Source organism: Miniopterus natalensis, chromosome 4 (assembly GCF_054644295.1).
Source record: "Miniopterus natalensis isolate mMinNat1 chromosome 4, mMinNat1.hap1, whole genome shotgun sequence".
In the NCBI taxonomy this organism is placed as follows: Eukaryota; Metazoa; Chordata; class Mammalia; order Chiroptera; family Miniopteridae; genus Miniopterus; species Miniopterus natalensis.
The window spans coordinates 16080521-16102628 of NC_142084.1; the positions used below are offsets into that span (position 1 = coordinate 16080521).

General features: G+C 42.1%; 3 protein-coding genes across 3 annotated transcripts; all 3 read right to left on the minus strand.

The window, feature by feature from the left end:
* Nucleotides 1-6276: 6276 nt before the first annotated feature.
* LOC148093199 (protocadherin alpha-4-like) lies at nucleotides 6277-8670 on the minus strand. The gene has a single exon (XM_087815886.1). It carries the CDS (start codon nucleotides 8668-8670, stop codon nucleotides 6277-6279), a length of 2394 nt encoding a protein of 797 aa, XP_087672012.1.
* Nucleotides 8671-13021: 4351 nt separating this feature from the next.
* On the minus strand, nucleotides 13022-15493 carry LOC107537990 (protocadherin alpha-3-like). The gene has a single exon (XM_087816326.1). The coding sequence runs from the start codon at nucleotides 15491-15493 to the stop codon at nucleotides 13049-13051; it is 2445 nt and encodes an 814-aa protein (XP_087672452.1). The 3' UTR covers nucleotides 13022-13048.
* A 3772-nt stretch (nucleotides 15494-19265) lies between these two features.
* Nucleotides 19266-21758, minus strand: LOC107537991 (protocadherin alpha-2-like). The gene has a single exon (XM_087815887.1). It carries the CDS (start codon nucleotides 21705-21707, stop codon nucleotides 19266-19268), a length of 2442 nt encoding a protein of 813 aa, XP_087672013.1. The 5' UTR covers nucleotides 21708-21758.
* Nucleotides 21759-22108: the final 350 nt, after the last annotated feature.

The following is a 22108-nucleotide window of genomic DNA, read 5'->3' on the forward strand; positions in this document are numbered from 1 at the left end:
TTATGCTTTATTCACCTTACGCTTGTTTAACATTTCCCAATTTCAATGATTCGTGTATTCTTTATTTCCCTTATCTCCAATCAAAATACATCCTTAAATTTTTAACAAAAGATAAACTTTCATTAAATATTGCAAAATCAATACTGCTGAAGTCACGCCACCAATCTACTAAAGTGATTAGTATTGGTTTATTCTATTTAGGGGCAGACTTTAGATATTCACTAGCTGACTTGAAACGTTTTAGCTTTTCATTTTTCCAATATTTAAATGAACCTTATTAAAATCCTTGAGTTTTCCTTTATTATTTTGATGGTATGTTTGTATATTTTGTTACTCATAAAACAAATTTATATTCCTATTTGCAGCATTTAATATTGGCTTTTGTTGATGTTATTTCCAAAGCAACTAAAACTATTTGTCTGAGTTCCATTTTGGAAGTCTGATTTTCAAATTGCTGAAAATCCACTTCTTTAATTTTTTTCCAATATCATTACCTACTTTTGGTGTTCACAGAAAAATCACAATGTGGAGATTTAAATTTTCTAGAAGCCTAAATCATAGTATATCATTTTGGTAAGCATCTTGACACAGTTTTCTAGTTAGGTGCATCTAGACAGCATTTCTTCAAGTTGCTATTATTGACAAGTCAGTGTTGATATAAATTGTCACATAACTCACATATCTTTGCTTTTTGCAGCAAATAAAAATCCTAATGTCTGTAGATATACTACTCCATAAAATGTTTGGGTTCCAATAAAAATTAATAGTGAAAAGAAATCACATTATTAATTGGGCTAACTCTATGTTAATTTTATCTCTTTGAATCCGCCAGTTGATTTGCTGCATCATACCACTTGGACATCACTTGATAAATATAGCCAGAAGAAAATGCCCCCCCCAAAGTCACCAATCTTTCTACTGAAAATATATTTAACATTCTGCTTGAGTATATACTCCCTAGAATTCCTTAATATTACAAAATCTTCCTTATCTGTGAAGACAAGAGAGTCCAGGACATAAATAATTCTATTACTTGACACTTTTACATGTAAAGCATAAATCTCAAATATATTTCCTTAATTCTGGTATAAGTCCTATATGGGACTTTAAGTATTTGTTGTGTGTGTCAGTGTAAAAAACAAATGTGGAAACATGGTAATATAAAGAATAGCTTGAAAAGCAATAAGAAATTACTAGAAAATATACTCAGTTGAAATTAAGTTGCTTCCTAGTATTCAAAGTAGTAATGTAAAGAAATAAGAAGTTAGTGGCTTTATTTCTGATATTATTGTTAAAGTATATTTATCATTCATTTAATTTTTGAAAGAATCTTACTATCTCTACTGTTACGATTTTCCCTTAGCATTCAGATTATCCAAACATTAAAGAATTTAAACACTAGTCAACTTTCAAGACTACTTGCCTAGCAGATAATGATAACTTTTAAATATTTTCATACACAATGGTAAAAAGGAAAATGATAATAAAGTGTCAAAAATATCAGTTAAATTGATACACTTTCTATTAAAGAACCATGATTAATATGAAACTATACTACAATAAATTTACTTTGAAAAAAAGTAAATATTAACAGCCAAACTGAGAGTGTAGTACTTACAATGCATGCATAATAATTGTGTGCACAGAATATTTTCAATATACTATATATTTAAATATTTTTAAAAGATACTAAGTGGCCCAGCCAGGAGTGGTTCAGCGGTTGAGCTTCGACTTAGGACCCAGGATATCGAGGTTCGATTCCCAGGTAGGGCACATGCTGGGGTTGTGGGCTGGATCGCCAGCTGGGGGCCTGCAGGAGGCAGCCAATCACTGACTCTCTCATCATTGATGTTTCTTTCTTTTTTTTTTTTTAATATATCTTTATTGATTTCAGAGAGAGGGAAGGAGACGGAGAGAGAGAGAGAGAGAGATGAGAGAGTCATTGATTGAGCCCGCAACCCAGGCATGTGCCCTGACCGGGAATCGAACCCTGTATCCTAGGTCGACGCTCAACCGCTGAGCCACGCCCGGCCGGGCATCATTGATGTTTCTTTCTCTCTCCTTCTCCCTTCCTCTCTCTGAAACCAATAAAGATATATATTTTTAAAAATAAATAAATAAAATAAAAGATACTAAATGGAGAAAATGTCATCAACACTATCAAATGCTCTTAGTTTATAATTTTTGTGTAAATACAAAGACATTTCAGGAGAAAACAAAACTCTTGACATTTGACCCATCTTCACAACTGTTAGATTATATTAAGTCTTTGAATTATCATCTCATTTGTCTTTTAATGCTCAACTCTTTTTTTTTTTTTTTAGGTTATTTTCTCAACAATTATAGGCTTTCTAGTCTTAATTCCAAAGATGACTCCATAAGTAGTAAAAATTCTTTAAATCTTTTCCCAGACCATTCTTTCAATCAAATATTATAGGCTACTTTATTGACTGAACTTTTCACTAGCTAGTTTTTCTGGAAATTTCAGCTATATTTAAGCCCCACGGCAGAAATAAAACTCCTTCCTTGACAATGTATTTAGGTTAAGGAAACCAGGTAGTTTGGAGGGGTCTCTTAACTTACTGTGAAGCATTCAGGAAGATTTTACACTAGAAAATTTAATTTTGCATTGTAATCTAGATGTCCTTTATTTCCTACAAAGCCAGTATAAAATTTTAATAAGCTATATTTCTCTCTTATCTGTAGAAAATTATATAGGTTTACCACACAGCTGAGAAATAACAAGTGAAGTTGAAGTAATCTTTTAAATATTTATAAACAATTTATGCAGCTGCATCAATTTGACCAAAAAAAATTTACATATGGAAAATAAGTTATCCTATGAAAGCACATCCTGTGTATATCATACATACCTTTACATTACTTTTATAATGGTTTGACTTTCCTATAAAATATTGAGCTAAAATATTTATATTATATATTATACCTCTGAGAGAATAAGTAAATTAAATTAAGTATAGTTTTTACTCAGAATCCCATTGCCTTCATTAGTGCCAAATGAGTTCATTTAGTGGTGGAAAGGGACAATGGAGCTGAATCCTAGAATTTTGGGGTTTATTCTATGTACTCACATTAATATCCTTGTGGCCTCAGGCAAGTTTTTTTTATGTCTGTGAGCCACAGTTTATTCATCCTTAAATTAAGAGAAATTATGATCCCTTAGGTCACATCCAGTTTTAAAATTCTAGATCAAGTGAATAGAACTTGGTGAGATATAAAATTCCTATAGCATTAGCCAGTGTCCAGGGTAAAAAAAGAAAAAAAAAAGTAGGGTAACTAAACAGTAATAAACTTCAATAAGCTTGGTTCTTATTATTCCAATGGTGGGGAGGAAGAAAGAAGGCTTTAAAATAAAATCAAAATCATTATTGCACTGACTTTATATGAGGTTACAAAATTAGTCTGAGGAGTATGAGAGATGAAAATAAAATGTTCAAAAGATTTGTAATGACACATCACTGTAGAAGATAAAAAAGAAAAAGAGGAAAAATTTATCTCGTCTTTCCATAAATGCCCTAAATCCACATATGTCAGATATTTATAAGTTCCTTCTCCATCTCTGGAGGAATATAACTACATCTGGAACAACTACGACTTCCATGCATGATACCCAGAATTCAATACATTATCAGGTTTACTGAGCAAGAGGATAGTGAGAAAAAAATGAACAATAAAAAGACATGCAGATGATTCAATTATTAGTGATCCAGAAGATCAAAAATAAACTGTGATTAATGTATTGAAATAAATGAATGATAAGTAAAAGTGCTCAAGATAAAACGTTAATCTATTTCTAAAAGGGAAATTACAATTCTAAAGCTGAAAATGTCATAACTGAAGTTTAGGTTCATTCGATGATTTTAACAGTAGACTGAACTAAGAAGAAGGAAAAAATGCTAAAGTAGAAGATTGGTCAGAATATAATATTCAGCATATAATAACAAAATGTGGTTTTCTTAAAAAAAAAAAAGATAGGGCACAGAAGATATAAGAGATATGGTGAAAAAATGTAATGCACATATGCCTTGAGTTACGGAAGAGTGGAAGAAAAAAACACGAGGCAGAAGCAATGTTGGAAGGCAGATGGCTGAAATGTTTCCTATACTGATGAAAGACATCGAGCTACGTATTCAAGAAGCTTTAAAAACTGCAAGCAAGATAAAACTAAAGAAAACTAAAACTGAGCATATAATAAAGGTATTAAAAACAAAGAAAAAGTATAAAAAGCAGCTGGAGAAAAAGAAACATGGCCACTACCTGAGCAATAGAATTGACAGCCGTCTTTTCAAAAGAAGACTATGGAATGTCATCTTGAATGTACTGGGAGAGGGGGCAACTATTTTTCAAAAGTGATTGTGAAATAAGCATATCTGTGACATACAAAAGTTAGAGAATTCTTTATCACTAGAAATATTAATATTATTAATATTCTATTTAACATAGTACTAGTGGCTCTACCCAATGCCATATGATACACAAAAAATATAAAAGGTATAAGAACTGGAAAGGAAATAAATACAACCATCATTATCTGCTGACAGGACAATTGTCTATATTGAAAAATATAAAGCACCTATAGATAAATTACCATAATTAATAACAACATGTTAAAACAGAAAAAAAATACAACATATATTCATATTATCATTATTAAACAGAAATAAAATTTTAACTTAAAGCTGATATTTATAATGATCACAACTTGCAAATGCTTAAGAATAAATCTAATGAAAGATGTATAGAACCTCTACACAAAATATATATATATATAAAATATTTAAAAACTGTGCAGATTATTTAGATAAATAGACCATGCTCATGAATTGATGACTCTTTATTGTAAAGATGTCAACTAGCTTCATGTTCCTCAATACTAGGTTCAATGCAATACAAATCAAAACCTCATGAAGTTGTTTTTATGGAATTTATGTACAAATTTAGGTGGAAATGAAAGAAGAGACATGGCATTAATGGGAGGGAAAAGAAAAGTTAAATAGATTAAAACAGAAAACCACCATGCCTATGTAATGGACAATTGTTTTGTAAAAATATATGGAACTCATTTTAAAGAAGTGGACTTGGCCCAGTTGAATGTCCCTGGGAAAAAATTAATCTTGATCCCAAGTGACAGAGTATAAAGGTGCAAAATCAAGAAGGAGTTATGTCCAGAATATGATAAAATTGTAAACATTATAGAAAAACACAGCACCTATAGAAAAATAGGTAGGAAATGTGAGCAGCTATTGCACAAAATAGAATACAAAAATGTCTAATAACACAGAAAGGTGCTCAATTTCATTTATAATCAAGAAACATAAGATGGAAATCCTAAACGCATCCAACAAAATGGTAATCATTTAAATAATCTGGCAATGCCTATATTGGGAGATATGTAGAATAGGAAGTCTCATACACTCTAGCACTAGTGTAAACAGGTAAATGCACTTGGGAAAATTGTTTGGCATAACCTATTAAAGATAAAGATATGTACACATTCTATGTTCCACTAATCTCATTCATAGTGTAAAATGAGAAAACTGTGTACATGGGCACTGAAAGTTTTCAAAAGATATTTAAGGCAACACTATTTAAAATAGGCATAAAGAGAAATGATGCAAAATCCTCAACAGTGGAATGAAATAATTCATACTATAGTCATAAAATAAACCACAAGAGATAAAATAAACAAACTCTAACTGGCAATAGGTATTGTTCCACAGAATGATGAATGATAAATACGAGGAACATGCAAACATATGCACACACATAACATATCTGCCACAATTTAAAGTTCAGGAAACTCGTCAAAAGTAACCGAAGTTGTAAAGCTAAAATTGTGGTTGCATTTGGAAAGAAAAAAGGAAACGTGTTTGGGAGGTATATTTGAGTGGCTTCTGGATTGGAGGTAAAAGAAGTTTTCACTTTCAAATAATTAACTGACCATTATTATTCTGTCTGTGCACATTTCAGTTATGGGCAAATGACAAGAAAATGTTCTTTAAAAAGTTGATTACAACTCATAATAAATAGGTGAAGATAGCAGACACAGAGCTTATTACTACAGCTATATGTATGTAGTAACACATATTACCTGCTGTCCTGTAATTCTGTAATATTTTAGTGAAATGCCTAAGAAGAAGTAAAGAAATTTAAGTCAGAGAATTTTGATTCTGAAAAACCTTTTAAATTAAGAAGAAATTAATAGGAAAAAAGAAGAAATTTCAGATTAAATTATTCAGACTGAATAAAGAATATTTATAAACTAACCTTTGAAAGGGAATTCCCAATTGCTGGCTGCTGCTCCTTGTCCCCAGAGTCAGGCACACTGGGGCTGAAGGCCATGAGGTCCGTCTTGGGCGCGCCCTCCCCAGAGCACACCCGCGGCCGCCTCTGCTGCGAGGCCGACCAGCTGCCCCCCGCGCCCGGGCACACCAGCCTGGGCTGCCCCGGCCCGCACGCGGCCCCGCTCGGCGCCGCCGAGCACCGCACGGCCGTGTACAGCAGCAGCGTGAGCACCAGCAGGCTGGACACCGCGCAGATGGCGACGATCAGGTACACGTTCACGTCCACCAGCGCCGCCTCCGAGCCCGCGGCGCCCGCAGACACCGACACAGAGGCCTTGGGCGCCTGGCCGCCGTCCACCAGCGACAGCAGCACCGTGGCCGTGGCCACCAGCGCCGGCTCGCCGTGGTCCTTCACCAGCACCAGCAGGCGCTGGCGCGGCGCGTCCGACTCGTCCAGGGCGCGCGTCGTGCTGATCTCGCCCGTGTACAGCCCCACGCGGAACGGGCTGCGCGCGCCGCCCGCCGCCGCCTGCAGCTCGTAACACAGCCACGCGTTGTAGCCCGAGTCCGCGTCCACCGCGCGCACCTTCGCCACCACCTGGCCCTCGCCCACCGACCGCCACACCAGCTCGCTCGGCCCGCCCGCCCCGCCGCCCGCCCCGGGCGGCAGCAGCGCGGGCGCGTGGTCGTTCTCGTCCAGCACGAACACCTGCAGCGTCACGGTGCTGCCCAGAGGCGGCGCGCCCGCGTCGCGCGCGCTCACCTGGAACTGCAGCAGCTCCAGCTCCTCGCGGTCCAGGGGCTGCAGCGCGTACACGCGGCCGCTCTCCGCGTGCACGGACACGTAGCTCGACAGCGCGCGCTCGCCCGCCCGCCGCTCCACCAGCGAGTAGGACACCAGCGCGTTCTCCTGCGCGTCCCGGTCGCGCGCCGACACCGTGAAGATGTGGCAGCCGGGCGGGTTGTTCTCCTTCACGAACACCGTGTACTCGCGCTGCGGGAACTCCGGCGCGTTGTCGTTCACGTCGGCCACCTCCATGGACACGCTGGCTGTGGCCGACAGCGAAGGCGAGCCCCCGTCCCGCGCGGTCACCACCACAGCATAGTTCGCCACGCTCTCGCGGTCCAGGACGCCGTCCAGCACCAGCGAATAGTAATTCTTGAAGGTGGACACCAGCTTGAAGGGTACTTGGGGTGACAGGGTGCAGGTCACCTGTCCGTTGTCACCAGAGTCCAGGTCAGACACCCTTATCAGGGCTATTATGGTCCCCAGTGAAGCGTCTTCTCTGATTGGGAGTGACAGGGACTGGAATTCCATTACAGGGACGTTATCGTTTGTGTCTTCAACTTCCACCATAACTGTACAATGGCCAGAGAGTGGAAGCTGCCCCTTATCAGTGCCCTCTACAAAAATTTCATAGGATTTGCTTTCTTCAAAATCAATATATCCCTTTACCGTAATTTCTCCAGTAATTGGATCTATGTGGAACTTGGATTTGACATTTGGTAAAGTATCAGTTGAGAATGAATAAATAATATCCCCATTCAAGCCTTCGTCTAAATCTGAGGCATTAAGTTTAATTACCAACGTTCCATTGAGAACATTTTCTGGTAATTGCACCGCATAGAGTGTCCTGTCGAAAGCTGGGGCGTTGTCATTGGCGTCCAGCACCGTGATGTGCAACTGAACGGTGCCAGTCAGCTCAGGTTTGCCGCCATCAGTGGCCGTGAGCACTAAAGAAATCCCCGGAGCTTCTTCTCGGTCTAAAAGTTTCCTTAATACAAGTCCAAGACGTTTAACCCGCTCACCTTCGGAAGGTTTTTGCAACGAGAAGTACTCATTGGGGCTCAGCCTGTAGGTGAGCAGAGCGTTCTCCCCGATATCTGCATCCGAGGCGCCCTCTAGTGGAAACCGAAAGTCCAGCGGCCTGGATTCCGCGATGAACAGGTTCTTTTGTGTTCTCGGGAACACGGGCGGGTTGTCGTTAATGTCCGTCACCTCCACTTCCACGTGGAAAACCCGCAGCGGCCTCTCCACGATCACCTCCAGGTGGATGCTGCACTCCGCGCTGCGCCCGCACAGCTCCTCGCGGTCGATCCGAGAATTCACGAACAAAATGCCATTCTGCAGATTCACCTCCAGAAGGTCCCCGCGGCCCTTGGGCGCCACCCGGAACAGGCGCGGCACCAGCTCCGCCAGCTCCAGCCCCAGGTCCTGCGCGATGCGGCCCACAAAGGCGCCGTGCTTGGCCTCCTCGGGGACCGAGTAGCGGACCTGGCCGCTCCCCACCTTCCAAGTTGCGAGGAACAGAAGGGAGAGCAGCAGGCGCCGGGATTCCTGGCCTCGTCCCCAGGAAAACTCCATCTCATTAAGGGATCTTACTTGGAATCAACGGATATCTTCTGAACGTTCAGCCCAGTGTCGCTGCGTCCTTCATTTTTCAGCATCTGGATAATGGATGCAGCTTCTTTACAGTAAGAAGGGATTTTTTTTCCTTCCTTTCTCCATCAGATCATTTCATGGTACAGAGCGACATCATGTGGCTCCAAACGGTAAGTAATCCATTCTGGAAATTCATACTCTAAGCTGCTAAATCTTATTTATTCTTGCAGCCATCCCTCATACTTTAATGGCCCTAGAGAACAGAATCGCATTTTGTACCACCACTGATTGAGTGTGAGCCTTAGTTTCACCACAGAGGCAGCCTTTACATCTGGGGAAATCCTTTTTTCACACAGGGGTTAAGTATATACAGAGACCCAACTGTAGTTACACACACTTTGTAAACATACAATTGAAAAGTGATGGTTAGGAGAACTCATGTGTTCCTGAAAATGCAGGAAGGTTGTAGTTAATGACGACGCACTCTTCATCTTTGGATTTCATATTCCAGATTTGAAGTCTGCAGAGAACTCATCTATAGGGAACCTCTGATTCCAAGCATAAGCCATGGAAAGGGAATTTTGAAAATGTTCAAAAAAGAAAGCAAAGGCCAGCATTTAATTGAAAGTCTTCCTTAAGTCATCTGAGGGCTGAATGTGCAAGGAAGTTTTAACAAAGAAGTATGGTGTTATGGTATATAATTTGTATTTTTAAAATTCTAAAGAATACTATTCACTGAAACCCACTCACTTCCCATGGTCAACAGTGGTGTTCTCATTTTTGTCTCATGGCTTATAAATACTTCCCATTCTCCAGTGTCTAATATGTCTAAACTTCATTTTCTCCTATATCGCTCAAATATTTTAATCAAAGTGGTTACTTTCCTGCTTCCAACAAAATTTTTCATTAAACAAACATCTCCTTTTGTCCCCTGCCTAAATGGTATCCATCATTTCCAATCTCTCAGCAAAGCAACTTGCCCTACTTTAGAATCATTTAAAACTTCCTTGACCAATGAAGACTTTCATGATTAAACCAATTGGGCAGGCATCTTTAGTTTCTGTTATATACTATAGCATCCAGATAGGATCACTTGGACCACTTAATACATTAATTTCTCTTTTGGTATGTATGTCTAATTTTGGTATGCCTGTCTAATCCATTTTGGTACGTATGTCTAAAGCTCTTTTTCAAACACAAACTTTTACCTTCACCATTTCTCACAGGTCTTCTTTTTCTGTATCTGAGTCATTCAGGGGACTCTCCACTTTAGGTACCTTTTGACCTTCTTAGACTATGGTATCCACAGCTTATCACTGGACTTTAAAAATAAATTAATTAAATAAATAGAAATAAAATTAAAAGAGGGGCCAGTCAGTGTCAAATACCTTGGATGAGAGGGGTGTATTATCATTCAGACTTTATATACAACACTCCTATTTAGATATTATTGCTGGGACAAAGTTACTATATTACCATATTTTGTTCTTTCTCACATGTTTTTTCCAAGTGCCCCAAGCATTTGCTCCTAACCAGTGAACAGCCAGACTGGGTCTTCCAGCCAGTCACAACCACCAGAAAGGCTCTCTCCCTAAGAGACATACTCCCTGAATTATACACAGTAGACATTCGTTCTGAAAGCATTCACCCGATATCACAAAACAGTAAGATAAGTAAACCGACTGTGTGACCTTGTTTGTTGAACTCTCCATGCTTAAAAAAACGAATTAAAATAAATAAATAAATAAATAAATAAATACTTTTAAAAGGAATAGTTATGTTTTATAGTCTAATAGCTCAGAAAACTTAAGTCGTATGTGCTGAACATGTACCTAATAGGACAATTTGGTTCTCTTCATTTGACTAATAAAATGCATTAAATTAAGGTGGTCACATAGCGAGTCAGGAAAATATGTCTCAGCAGCATCTATAATTTTCCAGAGATACAAAAATATTATCCTTAGACAATGCCCTAATTAATATACTAACTTCCATATTGAAAACCTGGAATTTAGCTTAATTTTCATTCCAGTTCTTGGTAGTCATGATCTTTGAAACATCCGAGTTTTAGTAGTCAATGAATAAGTCCCAATTAATACAGCACAATATAATTTGCTGACATAAAGAAACTTAATATAAAAGAATATGTTGGTAGCCATTTTTAGACTTTCTTTGTCTCTTATGTTCATAAACCTCTTTCTCCCATGGTTGTCTAGGACAAAAAAAAAAAAAAAAAATCAATGCAGTGAAGATAGCTTTAATCTCTCATCTATGAAGAGCCACACTCACAAATTTTTTTCCTAATTAAAACATAAATTGGGGTAGTTTCACTGTTTGAGGACCCCAAACTGCAGATTTGTACAAAGATATCATAGGTGTCAAACACACTGGAAGAAAGTGAAAATAACTCTCTGTCCATTTATTTTGCAAAATAATTAAATACATAGATGGGAATGCAACAGACTAGAAAGGATATTTATTCAGAAACTGTTCAGTATTCAACTGGTATGGCAATACGTCTCTAAAGACAAAAACTCAATTATTTAAAATGTCTTATTAGCTGAGAATTTCTTAGTCAGTAATTTTGAAGAGGAGAGCTGGAGTTGAAGACTGAAGTCCCATATCCTGGGAGACAAGAACTTTTCATGACCCTGTTATTTATAATAGGATGGAAATTAGGCCTAATAAAATAAATAGTGAGCTGAGGTTGGAAATGCTGTGACTAATACAGGCTAGACAGGGAGCAGCAAAGAATAGTGCCACAAAATAGAAATGAAAATGCTTTATATGTTAGCCACCTCCACAATGTCATCAAGTGTTAGCCAGGTTTCAGCAAGGAAGCTTGAACAAGGAAGTAGAAAGTTGTAGTATATAACTTGTGTCAAAATTATTTCATATAATTGTATATGCTGGAACTCATTCACCTCCTGTGAACAAGGGTGTATTCTCATTTTGTCTCTCTTTTTTAAAAAAAAATTTTTATTGATTTCAGAGAGAGGAAAGGAGAGGGAGAGAGAGAGAGAAACATCAATGACGAGAGAGTCATTGACTGGCTGCCTCCTGCACGCCCTCGACTGGGGATCGAGCCCACAACCCAGGCATGAGCCCTGACCAGGAATTGAACCTTGATCTCCTGGATCATAGGTCAACGCTCAACCTCTGAGCCTCGTCAGCCAGGCTCATTTTGTCTCTTTATGGTTTATAAATACTAGACTGTTCTCCAGTCTCTAATATACTCAAACTTTGGTTTTCAGTGGCAAGGAAACTTGAATGGGAGCCCAATCCTTTGCTAGGGGAAATGACCAAATATCAAATAAGGAAATGACTGAAAAATAACCTCACTTCAATTTTTTTGGTGCAAGTTATTTGGAGCTTTGCACTTGCTACATGACACACATTAATAGACAGGTTGGTATTCAGAGGAAGACCACCAGTAATGACATTGACTTACTGAACTTTTTGGCCATTAGCATCCTTAATACTGTATGCAAAAGATGTTAATGATTAATAAGTTTCCTAGTAGAATAGTTTAAAAATTATATGTATCACTTTCAACAAATTTTTCAGATGGAAAATTATTCTTAATCAGATTAATAATATTCTTTTAAAAATATTTTCTAAATGATGATATAAAGGGAGTGTTACAACTTCACTTTGATTTCTTAATGCTTACTATTAATAGTGAGAAAATAAAGATGGACAAAAATACAATTCTAAAAGCAATAAAATTATTCTATTAATTTTTTTTTTTTTTACCAAGTTGGGAAGCTAGTAACAATACACATATTGCCAAATGTGAGCACAAGGACTGAAACAAGTCATTAAAGTGGAGAGGAAGAACTGAGACTCCACATGAATGAATAAGTGAGCAACAGAAGCTCCATAAGAGATAATGGGTTTAATAAACTAATACTGAAACTGAAGATATAAGAGCATAATAAAAAGAGAGTGGTAAGCATTCAGGGTGGACTCATAAAATGGGCCAGTGACATTTAGACTAAAATCTAGTAGGAACTCTAATGAAAAGCGGTAAAAGCTATTGAAGCATTGTGCGGAGATTTGTACACCACATTTGGAGTCAAATATTCTAAATAATGCAATTCATCCAGAAAAATATATTTCTTTCCTATCCAGACTTTTAGTAATAAAATATAATCCTACTATTGCACCTACTAACAACAACAAAAACACACACAAAAAACCCCCTCCAAATATGGTTCTCATTGCTTATTGCTGATTTGATTCAAAAATATTAGTCACAAGATTTTCAAACATTTCAACCACAAAACCGGGACTTGGAAAACTCTAATTACCAAAAACATACAGCAATTAATTGCAAAATGTTTCCAAAGGAGTAGAATCATTGAAGACTAAGAGACACATTATTGAGAGGATTTTTCAAATTACTCACTTTGGCAGAAACATCAACATCCACGTCCAGCTGCTCTTCTGTATCCTTACTAAACGGACCCGGAGGAAGGCTGGGGCTGAAGGCCATGAGGTCCGTCTTGGGCGCGCCCTCCCCAGAGCACACCCGCGGCCGCCTCTGCTGCGAGGCCGACCAGCTGCCCCCCGCGCCCGGGCACACCAGCCTGGGCTGCCCCGGCCCGCACGCGGCCCCGCTCGGCGCCGCCGAGCACCGCACGGCCGTGTACAGCAGCAGCGTGAGCACCAGCAGGCTGGACACCGCGCAGATGGCGACGATCAGGTACACGTTCACGTCCACCAGCGCCGCCTCCGAGCCCGCGGCGCCCGCAGACACCGACACAGAGGCCTTGGGCGCCTGGCCGCCGTCCACCAGCGACAGCAGCACCGTGGCCGTGGCCACCAGCGCCGGCTCGCCGTGGTCCTTCACCAGCACCAGCAGGCGCTGGCGCGGCGCGTCCGACTCGTCCAGGGCGCGCGTCGTGCTGATCTCGCCCGTGTACAGCCCCACGCGGAACGGGCTGCGCGCGCCGCCCGCCGCCGCCTGCAGCTCGTAACACAGCCACGCGTTGTAGCCCGAGTCCGCGTCCACCGCGCGCACCTTCGCCACCACCTGGCCCGCGCCCACCGACCGCCACACCAGCTCGCTCGGCCCGCCCGCCCCGCCGCCCGCCCCGGGCGGCAGCAGCGCGGGCGCGTGGTCGTTCTCGTCCAGCACGAACACCTGCAGCGTCACGGTGCTGCCCAGAGGCGGCGCGCCCGCGTCGCGCGCGCTCACCTGGAACTGCAGCAGCTCCAGCTCCTCGCGGTCCAGGGGCTGCAGCGCGTACACGCGGCCGCTCTCCGCGTGCACGGACACGTAGCTCGACAGCGCGCGCTCGCCCGCCCGCCGCTCCACCAGCGAGTAGGACACCAGCGCGTTCTCCTGCGCGTCCCGGTCGCGCGCCGACACCGTGAAGATGTGGCAGCCGGGCGGGTTGTTCTCCTTCACGAACACCGTGTACTCGCGCTGCGCGAACTCCGGCGCGTTGTCGTTCACGTCGGCCACCTCCACGGACACGCTGGCGGTGGCCGACAGAGATGGAGAGCCCTCGTCCCTCGCTGTCACCACCAGCTCATAGTTTGGCACGCTCTCGCGGTCCAAGGCGCTCTCCAGCACCAGCGAATAGTAATTCTTGAAGGTGGACACCAGCTTGAAGGGAACTTGGGGTGACAGGGTGCAGGTCACCTGTCCGTTGACACCGGAATCGCGGTCGGATACGCTAATCAGGGCGATGATCGTTCCCAGTGGAACATCTTCTAATACAGGTAACGATAGTGATTTGATAACCAACTCAGGTACATTATCATTTTTGTCCAAAATTTCCACTAGAACAGTGCAGTGATCTACCATTGGGGGATTTCCTTTATCTGTCGCTTCTACCTGGATTTCGTATAACTTAGTTTCCTCAAAATCTAAGTTGCCCTTTACACTGATGTATCCATTTACAGGGTCTAAGTGGAATTTCGACAGAGTATCTGCTGACGTGTCTGTACTGAAAGAATACACAATGTCCTTATTTACCCCTTCATCCAAATCAGAGGCGTTCACAATCACTGCGAGGGTACCATTTGCTGTATTTTCGAATAATCTAACTTTGTAGACCGGCTGCTCAAACTGTGGGGCGTTGTCGTTGACATCTAGAATGGTGATTGTCAGCTGAGTAGTGCCAGTGAGCTCAGGTTTCCCACCATCAACTGCCATTATTAATAAATGGTGCTCAGGAGTGTCTTCCCGATTTAACAGTTTTCTCAACACCAGTCCAATGGATTTTATTTCCTTATCATTTCTTTTAACATCCAAGGTAAAATATTCACTGGAATTAAGAATGTAGGTCAACAGCGAATTCGCTCCTATATCTGAATCTGATGCGCCCTCTAGCGGGATCCGAGAACCAGGTGGCCGGGATTCGTAAACAAACAATTGTTTTACAGCCACTGGGAACACCGGCGGGTTGTCGTTAATGTCCGTCACCTCCACCTCCACGTGGAAAACCCGCAGCGGCCTCTCCACGATCACCTCCAGGTGGATGCTGCACTCCGCGCTCCGCCCGCACAGCTCCTCGCGGTCGATCCGAGAATTCACGAACAAAATGCCATTCTGCAGATTCACCTCCAGAAGGTCCCCGCGGCCCTTGGGCGCCACGCGGAACAGGCGCGGCACCAGCTCCGCCAGCTCCAGCCCCAGGTCCTGCGCGATGCGGCCCACGAAGGCGCCGTGCTTGGCCTCCTCGGGGACCGAGTAGCGGACCTGGCCGCTCCCCGTTTCCCAGGCTGCGAGGAGCAGAAGCGAGAGCAGCAGGCGCCAGGCTCCTAGACCTTTTCTCCAGGAAAACACCATTGCAGCCCTTTTCCAAATATTTGGTCTCTCTTGCATCGATCCAAAATTTAAAAATAATTTGAGTTCCTTATTCTTCATTTCTTAAAAAACCTTCCCATGCCGGTACTTCAGAAATGGTGAGGGAAAGCGGCATCTGCGTACGTAATATCCTTTGTGGCGAGAGACCTTGTGGTGCACAGCGACATCATGTGGCTAAATGTGTATTATATTAAATAAAATGCATCGTCTTTTCCTTATACTTGGTTTGAACTTTCCCAAATTACTATTTTCATTGTGATTTCCTTCAAGCACTCCTCAAAGTTTTTATATTTTATCAGAATATATCCTTAGAATTTTTTATACTAATTCATTACTTTTAATTCTGCCAATCCATTACATAGAGTAAAATATAATAAAAGTGATTACTGCTGTAACAGCAGTGGACATCTATTGGAAACAGTTCCCATTTGACAAGCACTGTTCTATTTGTTTTAACGGGATTATCTCACTAAATTTTCAGAACAACCCTCTGAGATACTTACTAATATGCTTCACATTTTACAAACAAGGAAGTGGAAGCATATGCAAGTTAAATAACTTAAAAATGATATTGACTGGTGGTGTTTGGGTGGGATCTAAATCTGACTGAAGAGCCATAACTTTAACCACTTGGCCTCTAAGCCTACATTTTATAGAAAAATCAGGCCTTTGATATTTGTGACCATCAAAACACCAAGACACTGAAAATATGTGTGTATACATATCCATATATACATACATATTTACTTCTATATTATTTGGTCAATTGTTAACTCATCAAATATGTTCACATTATTATTTATTTATTTGTAGAATGTCTATAAGTCACTCTTGTGTCCTTTATCCAATAATTATATCCTTGTTAGAGGTCTTAACTGTTATTTATACAAAGACATAAATACGCCAGAAGTCAGTTCTTTCACAGTGCAGTTCTTTTGTAAATGTGCTTTTGCTGCATGACAACACTTCGATTTGGATATTTGTCACATTCACATCACACCAACTAGGACTATATTAGTTTTTAACATTTCCATATCATCTATATGTTTGAATTTACCTATATATCTTTAAATGTTCAATACATGAAATAATTGTGTATTTAATCATCTCCACTCTGGATAAATTTCTGGAGTACAGTTTCTTAAAACATTCTTGGGAGAATTGGTGATTTAACCAATCAGTAAAAAGAGAAAAGTTTTAGCACATGATTCAGTATATGTAAGATGAGACAGTAAAATAGTCTAAAGAGATCTGTGAATTCAGTTTTCAGTTATCTGAGCATTTGGAAATTGAGCAAAGAAAGTCCATGGGAAGAGGCTGAATTTAGAGAGGTAAGGGAATGTCCAAATTTTTGCTTATAGTCAGACCCCTTTTTAAATGAAATAAAACATATGATTCTACTACTAGGAGAAAAATTTTTATACCAGTTCTTTCTTGTGACTCGCTGAATGCTAGCCAGGATTGCACCTTACTGATATTTTATTATTTATATTTAGAGCAGAATGAATTATCAATTAATATTTTAATTAATAAATAAATATTTTAAATAAACTTTCTCAAGTAATATAACAGGTAAGTTACATAAATAATATTTTTAATATCAAATTTACATAATTTCTAACTGACTATTGTACAAGTTCATGAAAAAAGTAAGTAAACATTTAAGAATTATTTTGGAAAAGCATGGATCTAGGAAATAATTATAGAGATCAATATGCTAGTTCTTTGATGAATCTTGAAAGGTAGTGAGTTTTAAAATGAGAGACAAACTTAGCCCTGGCCCATGTGGCTCACTTGGTTGAGCTTTGACTCATGCACCAGAAGATCCCCCATTGATTCCTGGTCAGGGAACATGCCAGAGGCAGCCAATCCATGACAGCTCTCCCTCTCCCTTCCTCTCTCTCTAAAATCAATAAAAACATATTTAAAATAAAATCAGAGACAAATTTAAAATTTTAAATCATCTTATTAATTGCTATACTATTAATTGACAACTTATTTTAATACCATACATTTCATGACATTTAAGAGTGTACTGAGGCAACTTAAGGAAAATGTAAATAAGGAAAAAGAAATATTAAGAACTTACTTAGCAATAAGTTGTAACTCCTGGAGATCTGGGCACACTGGATATAGTTTTAAAAGCTTACCTTTTACCTATAGTAGAAATGCAGTGGCCAGACCTCCAATAGGAAGGATTCCACCTGACTATTCATACATTCTACACACAAATCTCAAGGTGGTGAGCAGCTATGATATTCTAAGTGGGATAGTTCCTCCCAAGACAAAGCTTCTTCCTCATTTATTCAAGCTATTTGTTTTACTCTGTAAATATACAGAGCCTCAGATTAACTTTTATGATTCCTAGAAAATATATACTCTAAATTTCAAGACATCAATTCTGAGGAACTAATAAGTTTCCCCTAGGAACAGACTATCCTTAAATGGAATTCAAAATCTCCCCACCAGACTCCTCAATTCCTGTAAAAGACGACCCTGGAGGGAAGTTGATATTCTGGCCTATCTGTGAAGTGGCTATGGGTAAGATCATTTAGTAGAAATTATTTCTATGATTTATCAATATCCACATACATTTTGGGGGGAAACAGCAAATAACTAAGCACCAAGTAGTAGAAGACAGTTTCATATGTTATTTAACCACAAGACAGCTTCCTTTAGTTGAAAAAAATTTTTAAATTGTATTTACAAGTGTAACATTTACTTGTCAAGTTTAGTGTTCTAATTACCCAACACAGGAGTTTCCAACAAAAATATAGTAATCTAACACCAGTCCTTACCTTTCAAAAAACCTCCAACTTCATTAACCATACGGATGTTGCCAGGTGAAACTGAGTGAGCTCATAGTCACAGAAAACTTTATACGAGGCATAAGGTGGTGCCAGAAAAACATGACCAATGTCTGCACAGTGGGAAGCCTACTTACATTATTAGCCCAGTGGTACTGATCCTGGAAAAATGACTGAGCAACCAGCTAACATAAAGACTGGATTAGAGTACTCGCCACTTGTATGAAGAAAAAGTCCCACCACCTGGCCACCCCATTACAAGATTTTTTAAATGTTAATATTATTTAATTAAACAGTATAGAGAGGGACCTCTTTTCTCAACAAACTCTCTATTGTGCCTTAAAACTCCCAGGATTTTGCAAGTGTGAAATCTCCATCCCAAATAAGTTTATCTTACTACTAATAGCCATAACAAAGTGATGTATGTGTGGTAATATTATGATAGATAATTTTGGAAGGCTGGCATTAAAAGATCCACTAAGGCTGCTTTCAAACATGAGGGAAAGAAAAATTAATTTATGAATTATTATATAAACAAGTAAAGACAAATTAATTCTTCATCGAAAGGATAATTTAGGACCTGCCCAGATATATAATATAGTCTTATTCCAACACATTCTGACAGAATGAATGGATGGTATATTATTGGAAATATGTATTATAAAATCATACTCTATAAATATTTTCCAATTGTGATTTTAAATTTGAGAACAAATATTTACAGGTAATACTGAGTTTTCGAATTTTGCGGAAGTGTTTTTTAATCCTTAAAGGTCTTATTATTCATGGAGAGGTTTAATCATGGAAAAGCAAAAATGTAAAAATAACGAACCATTTAAGTAAATTGTTCTCATTGCAATATATATATGTATCCCATTCCATGTGTCGCACAAGAGGATAATGATATAAAATAAAGGCAGAGCTTTGAAATGAAATAATTAATACAATCATAAAGAATAAAGAAAATAGGACTGACAGGACAAAATTAAAAGACTCACCTTTCCTAAGTGTTCTGATTCTGAGAGTTGTTGTCTTTCTTCTGCGGAGCCTGGACCCTGAGGTAGGCTGGGGCTGAAGGCCATGAGGTCCGTCTTGGGCGCGCCCTCCCCAGAGCACACCCGCGGCCGCCTCTGCTGCGAGGCCGACCAGCTGCCCCCCGCGCCCGGGCACACCAGCCTGGGCTGCCCCGGCCCGCACGCGGCCCCGCTCGGCGCCGCCGAGCACCGCACGGCCGTGTACAGCAGCAGCGTGAGCACCAGCAGGCTGGACACCGCGCAGATGGCGACGATCAGGTACACGTTCACGTCCACCAGCGCCGCCTCCGAGCCCGCGGCGCCCGCAGACGCCGACACAGAGGCCTTGGGCGCCTGGCCGCCGTCCACCAGCGACAGCAGCACGGTGGCCGTGGCCACCAGCGCCGGCTCGCCGTGGTCCTTCACCAGCACCAGCAGGCGCTGGCGCGGCGCGTCCGACTCGTCCAGGGCGCGCGTCGTGCTGATCTCGCCCGTGTACAGCCCCACGCGGAACGGGCTGCGCGCGCCGCCCGCCGCCGCCTGCAGCTCGTAACACAGCCACGCGTTGTAGCCCGAGTCCGCGTCCACCGCGCGCACCTTCGCCACCACCTGGCCCGCGCCCACCGACCGCCACACCAGCTCGCTCGGCCCGCCCGCCCCGCCGCCGGCCCCGGGCCGCAGCAGCGCGGGCGCGTGGTCGTTCTCGTCCAGCACGAACACCTGCAGCGTCACGGTGCTGCCCAGAGGCGGCGCGCCCGCGTCGCGCGCGCTCACCTGGAACTGCAGCAGCTCCAGCTCCTCGCGGTCCAGGGGCTGCAGCGCGTACACGCGGCCGCTCTCCGCGTGCACGGACACGTAGCTCGACAGCGCGCGCTCGCCCGCCCGCCGCTCCACCAGCGAGTAGGACACCAGCGCGTTCTCCTGCGCGTCCCGGTCGCGCGCCGACACCGTGAAGATGTGGCAGCCGGGCGGGTTGTTCTCCTTCACGAACACCGTGTACTCGCGCTGCGGGAACTCCGGCGCGTTGTCGTTCACGTCGGCCACCTCCACGGACACGCTGGCTGTGGCCGACAGAGATGGTGAGCCCCCGTCCCGCGCGGTCACCACCACAGCATAGTCCGCCACGCTCTCGCGGTCCAGGGCGCCGTCCAGCACCAGCGAATAGTAATTCTTGAAGGTGGACACCAACTTGAAAGGGACATGAGGTGTTAGTAAACAGGTCACCTGCCCGTTGACACCTGAGTCGCGGTCGGACACTGTGATGAGGGCGATTACTGTGCCCGGAGGAGCGTCCTCTCTGATCGGAAGTGAAAGAGATGTTACTGAGATTTCCGGTGTGTTATCATTGACGTCCACAATTCTTACTGAAATTTTACAGTGCCCAGTCATTGACGGAGTTCCATTGTCATATGCAATGACTTGAATCTCGTAGGATTTCGTTTCTTCGTAATCTAATTGTCCCTTAGTTCTGATTTCCCCTATCCTGGGATCTATTTTGAACTTGGTCTTTATAGTGGAGGGTAAATCACTACTAAATGAATATAGAATCTCGCTGTTTGGTCCTTCATCTGCATCAGAAGAATTTAGTTTGATCACTAACGTTCCGTTGGCGGTGTTCTCTAACAATTGCACTTTGTAAACTGATTGGTCAAAAGTAGGTTCATTGTCATTCACATCCAATACGTTAATAAGCAACTGAACGGTGCCTGTGAGCTCAGGTTTGCCGCCATCAGTAGCCACCAGTAACAAATTAACCGCGGCAGTTTCCTCTCTGTCCAGAGATTTCCTAAGCACAAGTGACAAAGACTGGCTTAGTTCATCATTTGTCTGTATATCTAGAAAGAAATACTCACTGGAGCTGAGCTTGTACGAAAGAAGAGCGTTTGCTCCGATATCTGCATCGGTTGCTCCCTCTAGAGGAAACCGCGAGTCAAGCAGCCTCGATTCGGGAAACCGGATGGTCTTTACCGCCATTGGAAATATCGGCGGGTTGTCGTTAATGTCTGTCACCTCCACCTCCACGTGGAAAACCCGCAGCGGCCTCTCCACGATCACCTCCAGGTGGATGCTGCACTCCGCGCGGCGCCCGCACAGCGCCTCGCGGTCGATCCGAGAATTCACGAACAAAATGCCATTCTGCAGATTCACCTCCAGAAGGTCCCCGCGGCCCTTGGACGCCACGCGGAACAGGCGCGGCACCAGCTCCGCCAGCTCCAGCCCCAGGTCCTGCGCGATGCGGCCCACGAAGGTGCCGTGCTTGGCCTCCTCGGGGACCGAGTAGTGGACCTGGCTGATCCCAGCCTCCCAGAGCGAGAAGAGCAGAAGCGAGAGCAGCAGGCGCCGGGCTCCCCTGCCTCCTCGCCTGGGATACAGCATCGCAAAAGCGCTACACCTTGCGTACCTCTTTCACCTTACTTCAAAATCATGCCTTTTTACTTCATATTTTTAATAATTTATCTCCTTAGCGTTTCTGTCTTCTCTCGGGCGGTGACAAAATGGAGCTTCCTCCTTTTGTATTGGCGATCAGTACATTTACATTGTCAAGACTTTGTGGTATACAGCGACATCATGTGGCTGATAGTGTAGAATTTGGAGCTACTCATTGATTTCCAAAAGTCTCTATATTCATTTGGAATTTACTGAAGGCAATCTTTCAATTTTATGTCCTTTTAAAGTCCCAGACATTTCAAATGTCATTTGAGAGTACGTAATTCAATATTTCCTTTAAAACTATTGCAGTTGGATTTGGGGAAATCACGATATGCACAAATAACTAA

Coding starts and splice junctions, on each gene's coding strand:
- LOC107537991 (XM_087815887.1), bottom strand. CDS start 21,707: ATGCTGTATCCCAGGCGAGGAGGCAGGGGAGCCCGGCGCCTGCTGCTC.
- LOC148093199 (XM_087815886.1), bottom strand. CDS start 8,670: ATGGAGTTTTCCTGGGGACGAGGCCAGGAATCCCGGCGCCTGCTGCTC.
- LOC107537990 (XM_087816326.1), bottom strand. CDS start 15,493: ATGGTGTTTTCCTGGAGAAAAGGTCTAGGAGCCTGGCGCCTGCTGCTC.